This window comes from Odocoileus virginianus, chromosome 33, assembly GCF_023699985.2.
Source record: "Odocoileus virginianus isolate 20LAN1187 ecotype Illinois chromosome 33, Ovbor_1.2, whole genome shotgun sequence".
In the NCBI taxonomy this organism is placed as follows: Eukaryota; Metazoa; Chordata; class Mammalia; order Artiodactyla; family Cervidae; genus Odocoileus; species Odocoileus virginianus.
This window is the reverse complement of record NC_069706.1, coordinates 13,268,574-13,291,634: the sequence shown is the minus strand read 5'-3', so window position 1 is coordinate 13,291,634 and position 23,061 is coordinate 13,268,574. Positions and strand designations below refer to the sequence as shown.

General features: G+C 42.0%; 1 protein-coding gene across 5 annotated transcripts in view; it reads left to right on the top strand.

Moving 5' to 3' along the window:
• Positions 1 to 8,596: 8,596 nt before the first annotated feature.
• Positions 8,597 to 23,061, top strand: part of PDXDC1 (pyridoxal dependent decarboxylase domain containing 1) — a 54,307-nt gene continuing 39,842 nt past the window's right edge. The window contains exon 1 of one of the 5 annotated variants that reach the window (XM_070460864.1): positions 8,597 to 8,989. In XM_070460864.1, the coding sequence (XP_070316965.1) occupies positions 8,945 to 8,989 (45 nt within the window). In that variant the 5' untranslated portion in view covers positions 8,597 to 8,944. Of the gene's footprint in view, positions 8,990 to 9,256; positions 9,468 to 9,742; positions 9,871 to 23,061 lie in introns of those variants that run through there. The other 4 variants (XM_020872251.2, XM_070460865.1, XM_020872252.2 and 1 more) reach the window with 4 other exon arrangements.

The following is a 23,061-nucleotide window of genomic DNA, read 5'->3' as shown; positions in this document are numbered from 1 at the left end:
TGTTGTGAAACACAAAGTTGGAAGAACTATTCTAGAATGCCTTATTCTAGACTTCTGCCTTCCTGGACTTCACTGGGACAATTGTCAAGATCTGAATAGAGTTTATTGATTAGAGAATATTGTAGTATCAATGTTAATTTCCTAATTTTGGTGCTTGTATGGTTGTGAAGGAGGATGTCCTTCACAAATATACATTAAATTGTTGAGAAACCAAGGGAGTAGCACCTGCAACTGACTATGAAATGATTCAGGGAAAAAAAAATGTGTGGGTGTATTTCAGCAAGAGAGAACAATGAAGCAAGTAGGGTAAAATGTTAACATTTGGGGAATTGGGGTGAAGAGTTTTCAAAAAATCTTCATACTCTTCCTGTACTCAAGTCTGAAGTTATGTCAAAACAAACATGACAGACTTCCCTGGTGGTCCAGAGGTTAAGAATTCACCTGCCAATGCAGGAGACACAGGTTCGATCCCTGTTCCGGGAAGACCCCACATTTCTCAGGGCAACTAACCTCAGGCACCACAAGTCCTGAGCCTCCACTCTGGAGCTGGAGAAACCCTCCAGCAAGCAAAGTCCTCACCCGACAACTAGAGTCGTCCCAGGTTGCTGCAACTATAGAAAGCCCACGTACAGCAATGAAGACCCAGTGCAGCCAAAAAATTAAATAAAATTTAAAAATAAAACAAAAAGACAAGAGTGAAGTAAGCCACAAAGATAAAGACCAATACAGCATACTAATGCATATATATGGAATTTAGAAAGATGGTAATGATAACCCTATATGCAAAACAGAAAAAGAGACACAGATGCACAGAACAGAATTTTGGAATCTGTGGGAGAAGGCGAGGGTGGGATGTTTCGAGGGAACAGCATCAAAACATGTATATTATCTAGAGTGAAACAGATCACCAGCCCAGGCTGGATGCATGAGACAAGTGCTCGGGCCTGGTGCACTGGGAAGACCCAGGGGAATCGGGTGGAGAGGGAGGTGGGAGGGGGGATCGGGATGGGGAATACATGTAAATCCATGGCTGATTCATGTCAATGTATGACAAAAACCACTACAATATTGTAAAGTAATTAGCCTCCAACTAATAAAAATAAATGAAAATAAATAAATAAAAATAAAAAACAAAAAGACAAGAATCTTAAAAATGGAAAGTATGGTGATATGAAATCATAGTTTGGATTTATACTCTTGAAAAACCTTCCTCAGATTTAAAAATGTATATGGTATTTTCAAAATTCACAGCTCTTCCCATTGAGGTCAGAATTGATGTAAGTTAAAGAATTTTAGTTTCCCTGGTGGCTCAGGCGGTAAAAACGTCTGCTTGCAATACGGGAAACCCTGATTCGATCCCTTGGTTAGGACGATCCCCTGGAGAAGGAAATGGCAGTACTCCTGCCTGGAAAATTCCATGGATGGGGGAGCCTCGTAGGCTACAGTCCATGGGGTCACAAACAGTTGGGCACGACTGAGCAAATGCACTACTTACTGTCTTCTAACAACACAAAAAGACAGAAAACCAGATACTGAGTGCCTCTTGGTGGAGAGAACACCATCTTTGAATTCTTTGCTGTAGACTTCAAATCTGAATCTGATTAAACCTAGATTCAAACAGTCAAGCTGCAGGAAATACACCAAACAGAGGAAAATCCAGACTAAGGAAAACCTGGAACAATAATCTGGTGTCTTGAAGAATTAAATTGCAAAGGAGGAAAAATATATAGGAAAACCTGTAGATTAAAAGATACAGATATGAATAGGTATTTTTTTGTTTTTAAAGATGAAGCTAAACTGTAATGTTTAGGGGTGCATCTTTGGGTGATAAAACTGCAAAGAAAATGTAAGTGAATGATTACTATAAATATGGGAAAGTGGCTTTTTTTTCTTGGGAGGGAACTAGGATTATTTGAGGTGTGATTGTTTACAGGGTGTCTGAGAAGGCTCCTTTCATGGGGGTTGAAGCTTACAGGGTATTAGTCAATGACAATTCATTTTCTTTAAGCTGTTTTCTATATTTTAACAGTAAGATTTTTTAAAGAAAAAGTTTGTTAGTGAATTTGGTGTAACTAACGAAGTAACTTAGTTTACAAATTGTCTCAGGGTCGCCACCTCAAGTTGCCTTTAGGGACTGCAGGCTTCTCTCTTAAATTTTTAAAGTAGTAAAAATGATTCGAATCTATTTTTTACAGGCAATTTCAGTTCAGTTCAGTTCAGTCACTCAGTCATGTCCGACTCTTTGTGACCCCATGGACTGCCACATGCTGGGCTTCCCTGTCCATCACCAACTCCTGGAGTTTACTCAAACTCGTGTCCATCAAGTCGGTGATGCCAAACAACCATCTCATCCTCTGTCATCCCCTTCTCCTCCTGCCTTCAATCTTGCCCAGCATCAGGGACTTTTCCAGTGAGTCAGTTCTTCACATCAGGTGGACAAAGGATTGGAGCTTCAGCTTCAACATCAGTCCTTCCAATGAATATTCAGGACTGATTTCCTTTAGGATTGACTGGTTGGATCTCCTTGCAATCCAAGGGACTCTCAAGAGTCTTCAACACCACAGTTCAAAAGCATCAATTCTTTGGCACTCAGCTTTCTTCATAGTCCAACTCTCACATCCATACATGACTATTGGAAAAGACAGCTTTGACTAGGCGGAACTTTGTCGGCAAACTAATGTCTCTGCCTTTTAATATGCTGTCTAGGTTTGTCATAGCTTTTCTTCCAAGAAGCAAGCATCTTCTAATTTCATGGCTGCAGTCACCATCTACAGTGATTTTGGAGCCCAAGAAAATAAAGTCTATCAGTGTTCCCATTGTTTCCCCGTCTATTTTCCATCAAGTGAGGGGACTGGATACCATGATCTTAGTTTATGAATGTTGAGTTTTAAGCCCACACTTCCACTCTCCTCTCACTTTCATCAAGAGGCTCTTTAGTTCTTCTTTGCTTTCTGCCATAACGGTGGTGTCATCTGTGTATCTGAGGTTACTGATATCTCTCCCAGAAATCTTGATTCCAGATTGTGCTTCATCCAGCCTGGAATTTCACATGATATACTCTGCATGTAAATTAAATAATCAGGGTGACAATATACAGCCTTGACCTCCTCCTTTCCCTATTTGGAACCAGTCTGTTGTTCCATGTCCAGTTCTAACTGTTGTTTCTGGCATAAGCCCTCTTGGAGGAGGTCATCATTAACCCCACCATAAAGCCACCAAGCAGACAATCCACAAACTGCAGAACACTTATATCAAATAAATTCTTGCACTGTTAAGAAAGTTCTAGGACCCACAACAGATTTTCCAACCTGGGGATCTGACAAAGGGACTGAGAACCCCCAGTGAATTTCACTTTGGAGGCCAGTGGGATTTGATTACAGGCAATTTAATATAAATTTTTTTCATTCATAAGAGAAAATGCATGCAAATGATAAAAATTCAAAACGTGAAAAAGAATAGAAAATGGAATATTGCCATTTCTTTTCTCTCATCTCTAAACTCCTAGTCCCATTCCTCAGAAGCCCTTACCTTCTACTTTGTAAAAAATATCCTTCTATTTGTTTCTTAATTCAGAGAGAATCTATTGACACCTTACTATTAAATAAGAAATTTATTGCTGCTTGCATCTGCTTTTCTTCCTTCTCTAACTTCTGATTTTTCTTACTTTTATTTCTTCTAGAGGTGGTGTGTGTTTGTGCTCACTTAGTCGTGTGTCCGACTGTTTGCAACCTCATGGACTCCTCTGTCCATGGGATTCTCCAGGCAAGAATATTGAAATGGGTTGCCATTTTCTATTCCAGGAAGATTGGGATCTTCCTGATCCAGGGTTTTAACTTGCATCTCCTGTGTCATCTCCTACATTGGCAGGCGGATTCTTTACCACTGTGCCACCTGGGAAGCCTCTAGATGCTCCTTTCTGTCTTTAAATATTGTAGTTAAAACTTTGAATCTTGATTTAGCCCTTTTAGAAAGTATCTACTTACTCTCTGGAATGAAGCTGAGGACATTAGTGAGTCCACTTATGTTCCTATTCACCTCACCTCTTCCTGCCCAATTTTTGGTAATTTATTATTTTTACATTGCCATGGTGAATAATGCAAAAGTAGGAAGTCAAAAGATACCTGGAGTAATAGACAAGTTTGGCCGTGGAGTGCCAAATGAAGCAGGGCGAAGGCTAACAGAGTTATGTCAAGATAATGCACTGGTCATAGCAAACACCCTCTTCCAACAACACAAGAGACGACTCTACACATGGACATCACCAGATGATCAATGCCAGAATTAGACTGATTATATTCTTTGCAGCTGAAGATGGAGAAGCTCTATATAGTCAGCAAAAACAAGCCTGGGAACTGACTGTGGCTCTTGAGCTCCTTACTGCAAAATTCAGGCTTAAATTGAAAAAAGTAGGGAAAATCAATAGGCCATTCTGTTCAGTCACTCAGTTGTGTCCAACTCTTTGTGACCCCAGGGACTGCAGCACACTAGGCTTCCCTGTCCATCACCAACTACTGGAGCCTATTCAAACTCATGTCCAATGAGTCAGTGATGCCATCCAACCATCTCATCCTCTGTCGTCCCCTTCTCCTCCTGCCTCAAATTCCTAGGCCATTCAGGTATGAACTAAATCAAATCCCTTATGATTATACAGTGGAAGCGACAAATAGACTCAAGGGATTAGATCTGAAAGACAGAGTGCCTAAAGAACATGGATGGAGGTTTGTAACATGTACAGGAGGCAGTGACCAAAACCATCTCCAAGAAAAAGAAATGCAACAAGGCAAAATGGTTGTCTGAGGAGGCCTCATAAATAGCTGAGAAAAGAAGAGAAGCTAAAGGAAAAGGAGAAAAGAAAATATACTCATCTGAATGCAGAGTTCCAAAGAATAACAAGGAGCAATAAGAAAGTCTTCATAAGTGAACAGTGCAAAGAAATAGAGGAAAACAATAGGATGGAAAAGACTAGAAAGCTCTTCAAGAAAATTAGAGGTACCAAGGGAACATTTCATGCAAAGATGGGCACAATAAAGGACAGAAACAGTACGGACCTAACAGCAGCAGAAGATATTAAGAGGTGGCGGGAATACACAGAAGAACTATACAAAAAAGATCTTAATAACCTGAATAACCATGGTGGTGTGATCACTCACATACAGCCAGACACTCTAGAGTGTGAAGTCAAGTGGGCCTTAGGAAGCATCACTATGAACAAAGCCAGTGGAGGTGATGGAATTCCAGCGGAGCTATTTCAAATCCCAAAAGATGATGCTGTGAAAGTGCTGCACTCAATATGCCAGAAAAATTTGGAAAACTTAGCAGTGGCCAAAGGACTGAAAAAGATCAGTTTTCATTTCAATCCCAAAGAAGGGCAATGCCAAAGAATGTTCACATTACTGTAAAATTGCACTCATTTCATATGCTAGGAAGGTAATGCTAAAGATCCTTCAAGACAGGCTTCAACAGTATGTCAGCTGAGAACTTCCAGATGTTCACAACTGTATTTAGAGAAGGCAGAGGAACCAGAGATCAAATTGCCAACAGCTGCTGGGTCATAGAAAAAGCAAGGGAATCCAGAAAAACATCTACTTCTGCTTCATTGCCTAGACTAAAGTCTTTGACTGTGTGGATCACAACAAGCTGTGGAAAATTCTTCAAGTGATGGGAACACCAGGCCATCTTACCTGCCTCCCGAGAAACCGGTATGCAGGTCAGGAAGCAACAGTTGGAGCTGGATATGGAACAAAAGACTGGTTCCAAATTGGGAAAGGAGTACGTCAAGGCTGTATATTGTCACCCTGATTATTTAACTTATATGCAGAGTACACCATGCAAAATACCAGGCTGGATGAAGCACAAGCTGGAATCAAGATTTCTGGGAGAAATATCAATAACCTCAGAGACGCAGATGACAGCACCCTAATGGCAGAAAGCAAAGAGGAACTAAAGAGCCTCTTGATGAAGGTGAAAGAGGAGAGTGAAAAAGTTGGCTTAAAACTTAACATTCAGAAAACAAAGATCATGGCATCTGGTCCCATAACTACATGGCAAACAGATGGAGAAACAATGGAAACAGTGACAGACTTTATTTTCTTGGGCTCCAAAATCACTGCAGATGGTGACTGCAGCCATGAAATTAAAAGATGCTTTCTCCTTGGAAGAAAAGCTATGACCAACCCAGACAGCATATTAGAAAGCAGAGATGTCATTTTTACAACAAAGGTCCAAGGAAAAAAGTCTATAGACAAAGGTCTATGACTTTTGACATAGTCAAAGCTATGGTTTTACCAGTAGTCATGTATGGATGTGAGAGTTGGACCATAAAAAGGCTAAGCGCTGAAGAATTGATTCTTCCAAACTATGGTGCTGAAGAAGACTCTTGAGAGTCCCTTGGATTGTAAGGAGACCAAACCAGTCAATCCTAAACAAAATCAACCCTGAATGTTTATTGGAAGGACTGATACTGAAGCTGAAGCTCCAATACTTTGGCCACCTGATGGGAAAAGCCGACTCACTGGAAAAGACCCTGATGCTGGGTAAGACTGAAGGCAGGAGAAGGGAGTGACAGAGGATGATATGGTTGGATGGTTGGATATGGTTGGATGGCATCAACGACTCAATGGACATGAGTTTGCGCAAACTCCAGGAGATGGTGAAGGACAGGGAAGTTTGGAGTGCTGCAGTCCATGGGGTCACAAAGAGTCAGACATGACTGAGCAACTGAACAACAATCATGAATAATAAATGTATATTCCATATATGAAACTTGGTTGATAAACTTAAAGACTTAAAAACTACAGTATATTGTGTGTGTGTTACTTTACTGACAGTCATGGACCTGTCAGGCTCCTCTGTCCATGGAATTCTCCAAGCAGTAATACTGGAGTGGTTTGCCATTCCCTTCTCCAGGGGATCTTCCCAACCCAGGGACTGAACCCAGGTCTCCTGTGTTGCAGGCAGATTCTTTATCATCTGAGCCACCAGGGAAGCCCATATTGTGGGTATGTAAATATTATTCAGGATATAACAAAAACCATGTGAATGGATCCAAAGGGAAAAATAATCACAAACTTCCTTTGTTTGGTTTGCTTTTTGTCTATTAATCAGGAAAAGTCTATATCAGAACATATAAGCTCAGTTTTCCACACAGTGAGTGGTTTCACGTTCCAACTTCCTACAATATTTTTCTCATTGTACCCTCTCTTCGTACTAGCCCATAGAATGCTGTATTATAATTTATCTATCTATAGGCTAAATGGTTTTGTTTTTCCAGAAGAGTATATGTGTGTGTATGTGTGACATGAGTATAAGATGAAAGCTATGCTCATTCTCTCCAGAAAAATGCACTCGTGCAAAATTTGGGGCATAGGTTCAGGAGTTTCACAGACCTCCTCCTGGGCCCCAAAGTAAAAACCTCTACCTTAGTATTTTCTTAACAGAAGGATCTTGGCTTATTCTAGTCAGGGGTAGTCTAGCCCCTGACTGTCCAAGATGGTAGTCAATAAGTATTTGGGTAAATATTGAATGAACCAATTATTACCACTTTTTCATGTTGAGTTTTAAAGTCTACTTTTAAAATAGATAATGTATCAATAAATTTCACATCTCTAGTATTTGTTTTGTAGAATCTACTTTTTAATATAATCCATATACTTGGAGGTGGCTTTAAAAATTAGGAGTTTTTAATGATACCCAAAGGATGGGGTGTTAAAGGGTGAAATGTACTGAGGTCTGCAACTTTGGAATGTACCACAACATAAGATGTACTGATGGATAGAAAGATGGATTGCTTACTTCAGACTGAGACAGAGGTCAGCCAGGCTCATCTGTCCATGGGATTCTCCAGGCAAGAATACTGGAGTGGGTTGCCATGCTCTCCTCCGGGGGGTCTTCCCAACCCAGGGATCACTCCCATCTCCTGTGTCTCTGACATTGCTGGCAGATTCTTTGCCACTGAGGCACTGGAGAAGCCCCAGATAGAGGGATACTGATGCAAATACAGCATTTGTAAAGCAAATATAGGTAAATGTTCACTGTAGAATAGGTATATAGGTGTTCATGGTATAACAACTTTTCTAACTGATAACATGTTTGAAAAGGAGAGTTGTTTAGCTCAAGCCGAGCTACATTTTAAATCTTGGAAGACAGAAATCTATCATTTTTTTGTTTGCAGAGCTGTCTAGAGAACCTTAATGGTTCCCACTGTACACTCTTTAAATCTACACACAAGGCTTCTTTTGGTAGAACATAATTTTATTAACGTAACTGGGCAATTTATCTAATACAAGTTAGAGAGCTCAAACAATGTAATTACTACACTGAAATGCGATCGTCATTTACACATGTTTCAGAAGAGGTGCACAAAACGAGAGAAAATGAGTTTCTGTGGTCGTAATGTCATCGGTTTTCTAGTGGTGAATTGTTTTACGAACTGCAACTGCGATAGACTAGTTCATTTCAGTTTCTCTCGTTTAGAGGGAAAAATGAGGACATTTACGTCCTCCCTCGTTCCCTGGAAACACCTTATGATTATACAGCAGGGAATAGAAGCGGTTGTAGAGGCAGTGCGTGTGGCATACAGGCGCTGGGATCCTACCTAGATTGGCACTGTGAAACGGGGAAAATGATGATCTCTACATCACAGGGCTGATGTAGCATAAAATGGAAGAGCAGCCGCTGATCTATTATTATCACTATTATCTATAATTGTGGCCCGATATGAAGAAAGAGACTGTGCCGGTTGTATCAAAAGTCGTTCCCGTCTAAAATTCTGCGGCAAGATCTAAGACAAATTCCTCAGCTCCGACCTGCGCCTTTACAGAGCAGCCGGCACTCTCGATGGAGTCCGATACTTGAAACCCTCTGAAACTCGAAACATTCCTTAGCACCTAGGAAACCACCGACGCGGCGCCCATCTGTGGTGAATGGCCTGTTCCATTCCTGAGGGATGCTGATAGTGGGGGAGCTTGGAAGACTAAGCCCGGAAGTGCCGGTGAGTTACTAGCATCTCCAGCATTTTACTTAATAACTGATATCTTGTAATTATCACACTTCTACCCTGACGCCCGCGACAGATTTTTTGAGGAGCGTTTGGAACGGTGCCACCGTCTCTCACCTGGGACCATTTGGTCTGGCCGGCGAGAAGGCCAGAAACAGAAGCCTGGAGGGTCCCGCCCCCACGCAGGCCCCGCCCCTCCGCGCCGCGCACCGCCACCACAGGCCACGCCCCTCTTCGCCGCGCCCCCGCCCCCGCCCGCCCCCCATCCCGAGACCCGCGTTACCCTCCCGGCGGCGCTGCCGGGCAGCTCCACCTCATCTCGGCCCTGCCCGCCGCGGGCGCGCTGGACGTCAGCGCTGCCAGCGTGGAAACGGCGGCGGGGCGCGGGAGGCGGAAGTAGCGCCTGGGACTGCCGGGCCTCCTTCGGGCTCCACCGGCCGCCTCAGCCATGGACGCGTCCTTGGAGAAGAAGGTCCGTAGCTTGGGGTGGACGCGGCGCGGCGGCCCGAGACCCCCCTCCTCCGGGACGACTGTTTGCCGCTCGGGAGCTGCCATTGTGACCCGGGAGGAGGCCGGGGGCTAACGGGCCCGCCTGAGGAGGCCTGGCTGCGAGGGCGTCCGTCTCGGCCCTCGCGGCTGGGGCCTGGTCACGTCACGGGGCCCGGGGGTCTCTAGGGTCCCCGTGGTCCAGGACAGGTCGTCGGGGCCGGGTTCTCTTCGGGGCTGCGAGCGACCCGGAGCCCAGTCGGGGGCCTCGGGGCCGACCGTGGGGCCTGCCTCCGCTCGGCTTGCCCTCTCGAATGACAGCCAGCAGTCTGCGGCCCCAGAAGCGCCTGGAATGAAGCCCCAGTTGTTTCGGAGCCAACTGCAAACCTGTAGGTTGTCTGCGGTCTCCGAGTTTGCCTTCTTCAGCGTGCCTAGGAGTCACCCGAGGCCCTTGGTTTAAAAAAAAAAAAAAATCCAGATTTTCAGCCTTGAAGTCCGAACCTCAGGGGGGCGGGACTGGGATTTGTGGGTTAAACAAGGTCCCCACGTGATTCCGATGCAGTAGTTTAAAGACCCCTGAGGTCCCGAAAGGGGCGGGGCTTCTGCAGATGGTGAATTTCGTTTGGGGCGATGCTGCTGCAGCACAACTTTCTGGCTCCCCCTTTTTGTGGTGAAGGGAGGCCCTGGGGTCAGTCAGAAATCCACTGGTAGGAGCATTTTCCTCTGGTCTCCTCTTGGGAGAGCAGCAGCATGGTGTACCTCGCTGACCGCTCTGGCGTGTGAAATGGATTCTAATTGTCCCGGATTTAGGGCGGGTAAACGAGAACCAGAGCTTGGGTTTCTTCACGGATCCCTACCTTCAGACCTTGACTTTCTGCCCGCCTCCGAAGTCCTTCTGTCTACTAAGCTTGGGAGTCTGCTTGTCCAGACCCGGTTTTTCAGTTATGTGGGGTTCAGGAGCAATGGTAGTGTTTTAAGACAGCTTTATTTTAATTTTGAACTGGCAAATATTTTGTCGTTTTTTTCAATGCAGCAGCTGCTGTAGATTTGTTCACTTGTCACTGGCGAGTTGAAGGGAGTTAACTACAAGTTGAGCCAGAGGTCTTCATGTGCCCACTGTGATTTAGCCTACACGTTGGTTATTTGTCATAAATTGGTTGGAAGGAATCAAGAAAGGGCAAAGATAGTATGTTTTTCTTCCACTGCCTCTGTGATGAATGTTTCTGGCTAGGCACAAAGTCTTCCTAGGCTTTTGATGAGCACAGTGTCTACCTTTTTTGGAGTTTCAGTCTAAATCAGTGTTTCTCAACCACCAGGCAGTTTTCCCCTCCCCGGGGGATGTTTGGTCAACGTTTGGATACATATTTTGGTTGTCACAACCAGGAATTAGGGAGGGGCTGCTGGTTCCTAGTGAGTAGGCCAGGGATTCCACTAACACTCGGCATTGCTTCAGGACAGACACCATGCGAGAGATTATCAGTAGTGCCGAGACTGGGAACCCGGGTCTACAACATGTGTGGACCAGTAGTTGAATACAAACGCCAGTGGTTGAATACAAAATGATGCTAACAATGTCCCCTCAGTGTTGTTTCCTTTCCAATTTCGTAAAGAAGATGGGAGCAGCTTTGTGTCATTTCAGTTAGAAACCGAAAGAACTGAAGTGTTCTTTTCCTGCAGGAATATAGTTCATTACAGGCAAATCTAGGAAAGAGTAGGTTGGAATCCTGCTTTACATATTTTTTTTTTGGTATTTGATTAGTATATTGCAGTGTTTGCTCCCTAAGTGTTAATTGATGATAAAAGATCTAAACTCTTCAAATGAAGATCTGAAGAGGTACTGAAATGCCAGCATGCTTAAGCCTGGCGCATTCACAAAAATTACAGTGATGTTTTAGGAATTCAGAATGTGTGGGCTGAAAGTCTCTGCCTTTGGCCAGTGTGGAAATTCTGAATGTAAGTTTTTCAGAACTAGTACTGTGTCTTATTTTTATATTCCTTGAAGCGATAGAGGGCTTTCCTTGTAATGAACAATTTCTCTTGGTGCTAAGTGGGCAGAAAAGAAAAAGAATTGCTGTAATGTGACTGTTGAGGATTTTGTGTTCTGAAAAATAGTTTGCATCAAAGTAAAACATTGCATTGTGCCCATTATTCTGGTTTCTTTGAGGAATAGACTATTCTGTGTTAAATTCTACATTGCTAGTATGTATAAATTTAAGAACTGTTTGAGCAGTTCTGAATGATCCCATTTAAACTGATCCTTGCATAATTAATACTAGCTACAGAAACCCCAATGTTATTTAATACCCATCCTCTAAAATTTCAAGTAATCTCTCACGCTACACTGTACTGTGCTATCATCGTTTAATAGGATCAGTCAGTACATTGCCTTTGGTCAAATGTAATTTTGTACCCTTGCTTTTTAAGTAATATTCAGACTGCAAACCTGTGATGACAGAGCCTTTTCCTTGCCTTGATTTTTCTTTCACAATATATCAGTTGTCTTTTTGTATTTGAAATTATCGATGTTCAGAAAAACTAGAGATAGGGTAATTAAAGTGAAAGTGAGAGCCGCTTAGTCGTATCCAACTCTTTGCGACCCCATGGACTGTACAGTCCATGGAATTCTCCAGGCCAGAATGCTGGAGTGGTTAGTCTTTCCCTTCTCCAGGGGATCTTCCCAACCCAGGATCAAACCCAGGTCTCCCACATTGCAGGTGGATTCTTTACCTGCTGAGCTACAAGGGAAATGCAGTGTAATTCAAGGGGAAAGAAATTCAAAACTAGAAGAGCAGGAGCCTCAAACCCTCAATACTGATTATGTCCAACTCGTAAGGAACGAGTCTCACGGTGTTTACTTATGTTTAATTGTTGATCCAAGTTTAAAAAATGCCACAGGAAGTAATAACACTGATGCGGAAGATCTTAATGAGGTATTCAGCACACCTACATACACCTGTTAGTAAAAACCTGCTACTTTAAACTTGTAGAACAGCCCAGACCTTTTCCTGTTGCTTGGAAAAAAAAGTCATTCTTCCTGGGTATTATGTTTAGACAAGGTGTATTGCAGTTTTGCATTTACTTGAATTCCAGCCTTGAGTGAACTTAGAGCAGATGTCTCTTCCTTGACACCCTTGATGTTAGGCTGGGTCATTCTTTGCCGTGGGGGCCATCCTGGCCCTGTAGGGTGTTTAGCTGCATCCCTGACCTCCACCCGCTTGATGCCAGTAGCATCCCCTCCCCCACAGTGTGGCAACCAAAGCCATCTCAGATTGAGGCAGTTGTCCCCTGGGGGTGAGAGGATCCCCTCTGGTTGAGAACCGCTGACTTAGGGAACCTAGAGCGGCACCATCCATCAGCCATATTTGGCTGTTTAAATTTAAATCTAATTAGTTAAAATTGAGTACATTTAAAATTCAGTTCCTCAGTCACACGAGCCACATTTCAAGCGTTCAGCGGTCACAACATGGTTTGTAGCTATAGTCCAGGGCAGCACAGATAATAGCACATTTTGATTGCCACAGAAAGTTCTGTTGGACAGTGATGCATAGTGGGCCCAATTTATTTATTGTATAGCTAACTCTTGGTTCTAAGAGAGGCAACTTGGATCCTGTTTCTAACCTGAATAATTACTACCAAGCCCATTTTTGCTCGTTGTACTTATCCTGAGCTAAGTGTCCCCTACCCCTTGGACTTGACTTTGGAAAATTCTGTTTCCTGCCTCACTGTTTATGAGGAGCAGTAGGAGCTGCATGGTGGGAACATTGCTGATCATTACTGATAAGAAATATCAGAATTTTTATCCCTGCTCTTTACTTAAATGCTCACAGAAAGAACCCCCCATGAGCCAAACTTGAAGTGAGCAGTTTCTGTTATATGCCTTTGTGGATCCTACTCTTACAGAAAAAAGGAAGACTTCCATGAGGAGATGATCACTTATAATATTCATTTAAAGTTGACCTCTGCATCATTGTGATGGAGGGTTTTACAGATAGAGGCATGGTGCCTAGGGCAGAAAATGATTATTAAATGCTGGGTGTCAGGGAAACATGGCACAGAGTTCCTGATCCTAAACATTTATGACATCTATGGTTCTTGGTTTATTCAAGATTCCAGATGCAATTTATTCAAGATGTGCAATAGTTAACAGTAGAGCTATTGGTGGTCCCCAGGCCTGGGTGTTCCACCTTATCTAGGATTTTGAGTTACAATTATAGATAGCAGTTGCTTGAGCTTAATGTCATCTGTTTTCACCCAGAGCAGAAACTACTTTGACTTCAAATTTTTTATTGCTGGTCCTCTACGGTCAAAGCCCTGCGCTGAGTTCAGAAGAGACACAAGATGCCTAAGATACGATCTCTGGAAGAGGTCATAGTAAGGGGCATACAGGTTTAGGCAAAGCCGTATATAGCAAGTGAAAGTTCGCTCAGTCGTGTCTGACTCTTTGTGACCCCATGGACTATACAGTCCATGGGATTCTCCAGGCCAGAAAACTGGAGTGGGTAGCCTTTCCCCTCTCCAGGGGATCTTCCCAACCCAGGGATCGAACCCAGATCTCCCACACAGCAGGCAGATTCTTTACCAGCTGAGCCATAAGGGGAAGCCCAAGAATCCTGGAGTGAGTAGCCTGTCCCTTCTCTGGGGGATCTTCCTGACCCAGGAATCGAACCGTGGTCTCCTGTGTTGCAGGCAGATTCTTTATCAACTGATTTATCAGGGAAGTGCTTTGTATAGCAAAGAGATATAAAAAGAAGCACAGGAATTAAGAGACAAAGGGCATTGAGTGAGTGGCCAGGCAAGTTTATGTGGAAGAGATTCTTTAGGTAGAATACTTAGTTCAGAATCACGAATTTTCTAGGTTTGTTCTAAATGTAAATATAATGCATTTTTTAACTTTATATTTGTGCCTAATGTTACTGCTTAAGTGTGTGTTAGTCACTCAGTTGTGTCTGACTCTTTGCAGTCCCACAGACTATAGTCTGCCAGACTCTGTTCATGGAATTCTCCAGGCAAGAATACTGGAGTGGGTTGCCATTTCCTTCTCCAGAGGATGTTCCTCACCCAGGGATTGAACCCGGGTCTCCTGCATTGCAGGCAAATTCTTTACCAGGGACGCTCCTAGTGTTACTGCTGGTAGAACATAAATTAAGAGAAAAGAAGCCATTTTGTCTCTTGATGTTAAATCAGATATTAAAAGACATATATATTTATATGCCTCCAATCACATTGAAAATATCCAAAACTTCCTTTCAGAAATTTATCTATCGTAAATCGAATCCATTCTCTCTAAATAATATTTAAGGACTATAAAATTATTCTGAGTGTAATATTTGTTTCATTTCTGTTATTATCACAATAGTTTTTGTTTTTGTTGTTTCCTTTGTGGCAAATGTTAAGTGTTTAGCTGCCTTAATGTTAGAATAGTTCTTGAGTCCAGCCTGGGGCCCTATCTGATTTTTAAAAAATGTTTTCTAATGCCTGTGGAAAAGGCATTGAGTTTCAAATGACTGAGGGGCAATAAACTTTTCTAAGATCTTTTTGCTATGTGCATAAAAAGTAGAAACAGCAAAATAAAGCCTTCAATTTGAAGGTGCAACTCAGTGACACTGAACATGTTGCTGCTATAAGGCTTTCAGTAACCTAGTGAGACTGAATTGCTTATTAGACTGGACATTGTATTGGGTGAAGTCCTATGAAACTGCTGGGTTTGGCCCCTGGAAATAGCTGAAAATTGGCAGATTCACAGAGTCACAGTTTTACTCAGTAAAGGCCTAAAGATAAATAGAGGCTTCAAGAATTGATGGTTTGCTTTCCTCAGAATTCTTATTAAGATAAGGTTGACAGCATTAAATCTGCATAATTCCAATTCAGTTTTGGAAATTATTGATAAGGGCAGTGGATATCTTTATCTTTCTGAATTGATCCCCCCACCAAGTCCTAGGAAACACCTTCTTTTTATTTATTTATTTTACTTTACAACATTGTATTGGTTTTGCCATACATTGACTTGAATCTGCCATGGGTGTACATGTGTTCCCCATCCTGAACCCCCCCTCCCACCTCCCTCCTCATCCCAGTGCACCAGCCCCGAGCATCCTGTATCATGCATCGAACCTGGACTGGCGATTTGTTGCACATGTGATAATTTACATGAGGAAACACCTTCTTAAAGAAGCGTATCTTAAAAAAAAAAAAAAGCATATCTCAGTGACTTATTTTTTTCCAGTGACTATAGCATGCTTTTCTTTAAGCAGTTTTCTTTTTTTTTTCCAGAGTAAGTATGTGATTCTATGTGATTCCAAATAAACTAGTAAACTTTTTAGAACTAGAGCTTGCTTGTTGTGTTATTTTTCCTTCCTTGTAGTTATTGGCACTCATGATAAAATGTCTAAGTGAATTGATTCTCCAGAAGTAGTCTCTTGCAATGCAGTTTTTGAAATTTTTGGATCCCTGGTCTTCCCAGCATGTATGTTTAAAAAATTTTTTTTAAATTTAGTTATGTATTTATTTTTGGCTGTGCTGGGTCTTCTTGCTGAGCGGGCTTTTCTCTAGTTGCGCCAACAGGGGGCTACTCTCTCGCTGTACTGAGTGGGCTTCCTATCCCAGCGGCTTCTGTTGTTGCAGAGCTCAGGCCCTTGGTGCACAGGCTCAGCAGCGGCTCATGGGCTTAGTTGCTCTGTGGCATGTGGGATCTTCCCAGACCAGGGATCGAACCAGTGTATTCTGCATTAGCTGGAAGATTCTTTACCATTGAACCACCAGGGAAGCCTGCCCAGCATGTATCTTATGGCAGTGAATTGAATGGCCCTTTTTCCTTCTGTATACATCTGTTGATGCCAGATTTCATCTGGTGTCACTGTGTTTCATCCTTACTGATACCAGATTTTTTTCCCCTCTTATTTGTGTATTTTTGCCCCTTCTTTTTCCTGTCTGTTCTTTTCTGCCTCTTTTCTTGAGGGATTTGTAAGGTTACATACTAACACCTTATGCAACATTTGTATATCCCTTTTCAACTAAAATATTTTGCTTAATGAACCAGTAAGTACAGGATATCTTCATGTTCTCACACACTCAAGTATAGAGCCCATGATAGTTAAAAATAAAAGATTTTCCAAGAGTGTCTAATTCTTAAAAGACAAACAGACGAAAGTTCCTGGTTCTTAATTAAATTTGTTTCTGTTGGAACTACACAAAAGTATTTAGAAATGTAGAAACTGAGGCCCCAGTGAGAAATTCAGGTTTGCAGGGTGCTCTGTCCTCTTGGAGAGTCCCTGGCGTCTTCTCTCATGGTTAACCTGTGCTAGACAGCAGGCGTTCTTTATGTTTATATCTCTTATGTTTTCACCTGGGAGGAAAATGTATGGTTTTTGGAAACTTGATACTTGCATGATTATCACTGTCCAGGATTAAACCTGCTTAGAAAGCTGTAGAAGGCTGAAGAGTAGGTGGAATGTTAAAAACATCAATTCAGAGCTTTATCTGATTGCCTTGAGAAGTAGAAGAAATCTGGTAGTGGTTTGTTTGTTTGTTTGTTTTTAATTGAAGTATAGTAGATTTGGGCTTCCCTGGCGGCTCAGCAATAAAGAATCGGCCTGCAATGCACGAAACCCAGGTTTGATCTCTGGGTCAAGAAGATCCCCTGGGGAAGGGATTGACTACCCACTCCAGTATTCATTCTTGCTTGGAGAATTTCATGGACAGAGGAGCCTGGTGGGTTATAGTCCATGGGATTGCGAGAGTTGGACATGACTGAGTGACTAAACCACCACCACCATACTTGACTTACAATGTTGTGGTAATGTCTGTGTAGTGATTTTTTTATGTCTAATGCAAATATTGGAAGCTGGCATTTGATAGTATCAAGGCCTTCTATTTGGTACAATCAGTTGGTGTTCTCATAGGCTTTAGTTTTTCTTCTGTCAGTAGTTCTAGAAATCCCCCAAATGAACGTTCCTCCCCTGAAAAGAAGTTGATTGAAACTGCAGTATTGTATGCTTCTGTTGTTAATGAATGTTATGATTTATATATTTTAAAATTACATTTAGACTTTACCTTTCCGGGGCATTGCTTCTTTTTAGAGGTGTAGCTCTGCATTTTTAAAATAGCTGTTATTCATATACCATTTGTGAACTTTGTCACATCACTTTACCACTTGTATTGTTATTTGCTGAATATTTCTTTTCAGTTGACTCAATCAGTTTGCCCTCCTTTTTTAAAAATTAAGGAACAATTTATTTACAATAAAAACACACACTTTAATTACACAGTTTGAGTTTTGGCAGTTGTGTATAGTCACATCAGTTCAGTTCAGTCACGCAGTCATGTCTGATTCTTTGTGACCCCGTGGACTGCAGCACGCCAGGCCTCCCTGTCCATCACCAACTCCCAGAGCTTACTCAAACTCATGTCCATTGAGTCAGTGATGCCATCCAACCATCTTATCCTCTGTCATCCCCTTCTCCTCCTGCCTTCAATCTTTCTCAGCATCAGGGTCTTTTCAAATGAGTCATTTCTTCACATCAAGTGGACAAAGAATTGGAGTTTCAGCTTCAGCATCAGTCCTTCCAATGAATAGTCAGGACTGATTTCCTTTAGGATGGACTGGTTGGATCTCCTTGCAGTCCAAGGGACTCTCAAGAGTCTCCTACAACACCACAGTTCAAAGGCATCAGTTTTTCAGCGTTCAGCTTTCTTTATAGTCCAACTCTCACATCCATACATGACTACTAGAAAAGCCATAACTTTGACTAGGCAGACCTTTGTCGGCAAAGTAATATCTCTGCTTTTTAATATGCCATCTAGGTTGGTCATAGTGTTTCTTCCAAGGAGCAGGCATCTTTTAATTTCATGACTGCAGTCACCATCTGCAGTGATTTTGGAGCCCAAGAAAATAAAGTCTGTCACTGTTTCCACTGTTTCCCCATCTATTTGCCATAAAGTGATAGGACTGCATGCCATGATCTTACTTTTCTGAATGTTGAGTTTTAAGCCAACTTTTTCACTCTTCTCTTTCACTTTCATTAAGAGGCTCTTCTTTGCTTTTTGCCATAAGGGTGATGTCATCTGCATATTTGAGGTTATTGATATTTCTCCCAGAAATCTTGATTCCAGCTTGTGCTTCATCCAGCCTGGCATTTTGCATGATGTACTCTGCATATAAGTTAAATAAACAGGGTGACAATATACAGCTTTGACGTACTCCTTTCCCAATTTGGAACCAGTCTGTTGTTCCATGTCCAGTTCTAACTGTTCCTTCTTGACTTGCATACGGATTTCAGGAGGCAGGTAAGGTGGTCTGGTATTCCCATCTCTTTCAGAATTTTCCACAGTTTATTGTGATCCATATAGTTAAAGGCTTTGGCATAGTCAATAAGACAGAATAGAACTGCCTTATTTCCTGGAACTCTCTTGCTTTTTTGATGATCCATCGGATGTTGGCAGTTTGATTTCTGGTTCCTCTGCCTTTCTAAATCCAGCTTGAACATCTACTGTTGGAGCCTGGCTTGGAGAATTTTGAGCATTACTTTGTTAGCATGTGAGATGAGTGCAGTTGTGCAGTAGTTTGAACATTCTTTGGTATTGCCTTTCTTTGGGATTGGAGTGAAAACTGACCTTTAAGCCTTGTGGCCACTGCTGAGTTTTCCAAATTTGCTGGGATGTTGAATGCAGCACTTTCACAGCATCATCTTTTAGGATTTGAAATAGCTCAGGTGGAATTCCATCACCTCCACTATTTTTGTTCATAGTGATGCTTCCTAAGACCCACTTGACTTTGGACTCCAGGATATCTGGCTCTAGGTGAGTGATCACACCATCTTGGTTATCTGGGTCATTAAGATCTTCTTTGTATAGTTCTTCGGTGTATTCTTCTGCTTCTGTTAAGTCTGTATCATTTCTGTCCTTTATTTCTGTCCTTCGTGTGAAAGTGAATAATATAACTTTGGGTCACACTTTGGTGGGCTGGTTTCACTGAAGAAAATGCGTTCAAGGCTCATTAAGCACTGTGAAAGCTGAAAGAATTTTAAGTGTGTGTAGAGCTGTGCTGTGCTTAGTCACTCAGTCGTGTCTGGCTCTTTGCAATTCCACGAACTGTAGCCCCCCAGGCTCCTCTGTCCATGGGATTCTCCAGGCAAGAACACTGGAGTGGCTGCCATGCCCTCCTCCAGGGGATCTTCCCAACCTAGGGGTCGAACCCACGTCTCCCACACTGCAGGCAGATTCTTTACCATCTGAGCCACCAGGGAAGCCCTGGAGAGCAGTGGTTCCCAAATCTTTGGCCCTGGGATTTTATTCTTCTTCTGCTGTCGTGTCCATTTTTGAAAGGTTATTACAAACAACTTCTCAGTTAATAAAATTTGTCTATTAACAAATGATTGTTTATTCTGTTACTAATAACTGGATACGAATTTTCAGTGACATCCATTAAAATGGTGTGAGTCCCCATCCGCTAAACTGCAGGTTACATCCTATATATGAGATGTCAGATCAATTTAGCAGTTTTTCAGAAAAATGAAATAGAGTAAAATGATAAATATAACATATTCCAAATAATAGGAGTATTACCTCATAACTGAGTTGATATAATTCTAGCCAAAGGCAAAAATAAGTATTTTTTTTGTTAATTCAAACAATTTATTTTCCAAATAAATTTAGTTTCCTACAACTTTGAAAAGTTGAGTGTTACTTTTAGACCTCCTTTGCTATTTTATCTTGCATTTGACTTTCAATTTTTTTTCTTCTAACATTTAAATTGTGAGAATTTTAGTGATATTTTAACATTACACATATACTATTTCTTCTTTTGATAGTGGCAGAATATTTTAATATCCCACACTGAAAGTGATGGAAATCCACTAGTGTAAAAGTCATTGTTAAAAAATGCTTATAAAAGAGTGAATGGCAGGGCTTGTTTTACAAAATGAGCTGTCTAGTTCTCTGACAGTCACCATATGAGCAATTAAATGGTTCTCCTTAGGAGCTTTGAAATTGCATTAAGCCATGCATCTCTGCTAGACATAATTGCAGCAAAAATATGGAATCTACTTCATTACACAGAATCAGCCGTAGCTGAAATAATAATTTACAAATTTGCAGTCTAATGGCTAACAGTTTAATAATGGATTCTGAATTTTCAGTAGTGTACATGTGGTGGTTTGGTAATTAGAAAGTGAACCAGTGGGTATACACACTCTTTGTATGCTTTGTTGCACATTTGCACTCTGTTTTTAAACAGTATAATTGCTCCAAGCCTCTTGAGGGCTGAAGGACCCCAGTTGAGTGGAGACCCTAGGAGTCCAATGCAGAAGTGTGTGTTGGCTCAGGGCCGTTTCCTAGAAAAGCATCTTGAAACACCATGTTCATGTTCAGCCTGGGTTGGCTTGCTTCAAGACAGCAGAAAAGATGATGGAAGGGAAACAGACTAAACGCCAACTGACTTCAAAAGGGATGGTTAGATAGTCCATGGGGTCACAAAGAGTTGGACATGACTGAGAGACTTCACTTTCACTTTCATGTATGGATGTGAGAGTTGGACTGTAAAGAAAGCTGAGCCCCAAATAATTGGTTCTTTTGAATTGTGGTGCTGTATAAGGCTCTTGCCCTGGAGAAGGAAATGGCAACCCACTTCAGTATTCTTGCCTGGAGAATCCCCATGGACAGAGGAACCTGGCGGGCTACAGTCCATGGGGTCGCAAGAGTCGGACACGACTTAGCGATTAAACCACCACTACCACCCTCAGACTCTTGAGAGTCCCTTGGACAGCAAGGAGATCAAACCAGTCAGTCCTAAGGGAAATCAACCCTGAATATTCTTTGGAAGTACTGATGCTGAAGCTCCAATAATTTGGCCACCTGATGTGAAAAGCTGACTCATTGGAAAAAACCCTGATGTTGGATAAGATCGAAGGCAGGAGGAGAAGGGGATGATGGAGGATGAGACAGTTGGATGGCATCACTGATTTGATGGTCACGAGTTTGAACAAACACATGAGTTTGAGAGAGTGAAGGACGGGGAAGCCTGGCGTGCTGCAGTCCATGGGGTCACAAAGAGTCGGACATGACTGAGCAACTGAACAACAGCGAGTCTAAAAAACCTCAAGTGTCTTCTTGCCTACTTCATCCTGAACTCTGTCTTAGAGATAAAGCTATTCCTATCTTGTCCAGTAAATTCATCTACGTAATAAACTTTTGGAGGAAGCAGCCCCTTTGTGTTAAAAAAAAAAAAGGGATGGTTAGACTCTGTTGCTATTTTTTTGTTAATAAAGGGGCCTTTTTTCAGGAATTGTTTCTAGTTGGCCCCCAATTTTTAATCAGGTCCCTGTACTCAAGATTTTAATGAGGGAAAATATATTGTTTATAGGTAGGAAAAGATGTCTCTTGTAACAGTACCGTGCGATCTTGAGCATTGAGGAAAGTGCCATGGGCAGTACCTGCCCTGCAGTGCACTCCTTTTGAATTGTGTATTGTCTTTGGTTTTACCTTACAACTCATGAACAGCCAGCACTGCAAACATTTGCCTGGCCTTCGCTAGGTGCAATACTGATTTAAGATAGGAAGTAAACATTGTAGTGAAGGCTGGGGTAACTGTACATCCTGCTTTGCCCAGGACTGTCCTGGTTTGTACCTGTTGTCCTGGCTTAATTATTAATAGTACTGCCTTGACTCTTAAATATGCTCTGGTTTGGGTAATAAGTTTATGATCATCTAGTTGAGGCTGTTGTAGAATAGAAATCTTACCCATAGGAAGAGTCTTCTGATAAACTAACATCTATCTAGGTGAAAACATCAGTCAAACAAGGATTACCTTTAAAATGAGACCTCACTTAGCTCTAATTATGATTTGGAGACAAGAACTTTTTCAAAGTGTAAGTTGCTTTGTTTTCTTACTTGATGAAATTGAGGGGCAGTATTGCCTAGTGGTTAAGAGCACTGGTCCTAGAGTAATTCAGACCTTGTTGTTTTTTTTTAATTTTTTTTTTTTTTTGGCCACACCTCAAGGCATGTGGGATCTTAGATCTCTGACCAGGGATCAAATCTGCACCTCCTGCATTGGAAGCTTGGAGTCTTAACCACTAGACTGCCAGGGAAATCCCCAGACCTTGTTTTAAATTCTGGCTCTGAAGCCTACTAACTCTGTGCCTTTGAGTTTGCTAGGAAGTAATGTATGTAATCACTTCATGGCAAGTCGATGGAGAAAAAGTGGAAGCAGTGGCAGATTTTAATTTCTTGGGCTCCAAAATCACTGCATATGCTAACTTCAGCCATGAAATTAAAAGATGCTTGCTCCTTGGAAGGAAAGCTATGACAAACCTAGACAGCATATTGAAAAGCAGAGACATCCCTTTGCTAATGAAGGTCCGTACAGTCAATGATAAATGGTTTTCCCAGTAGTCGTATATGGATGTCAGGACCATATGTGGGCCATAAAGACTGAGTGCTGAAGAACTGACGCTTCTGAACTGTGGTACTGGAGAAGACTCTTGAGAGTCCCTCTCAAGGAGGTCAAACCAGTCCATCCAAAAGGAAATCAACTCTGTATATTCATTGGAAGGACTGATGCTGAAGCTCCAATACTTTGGCCACCT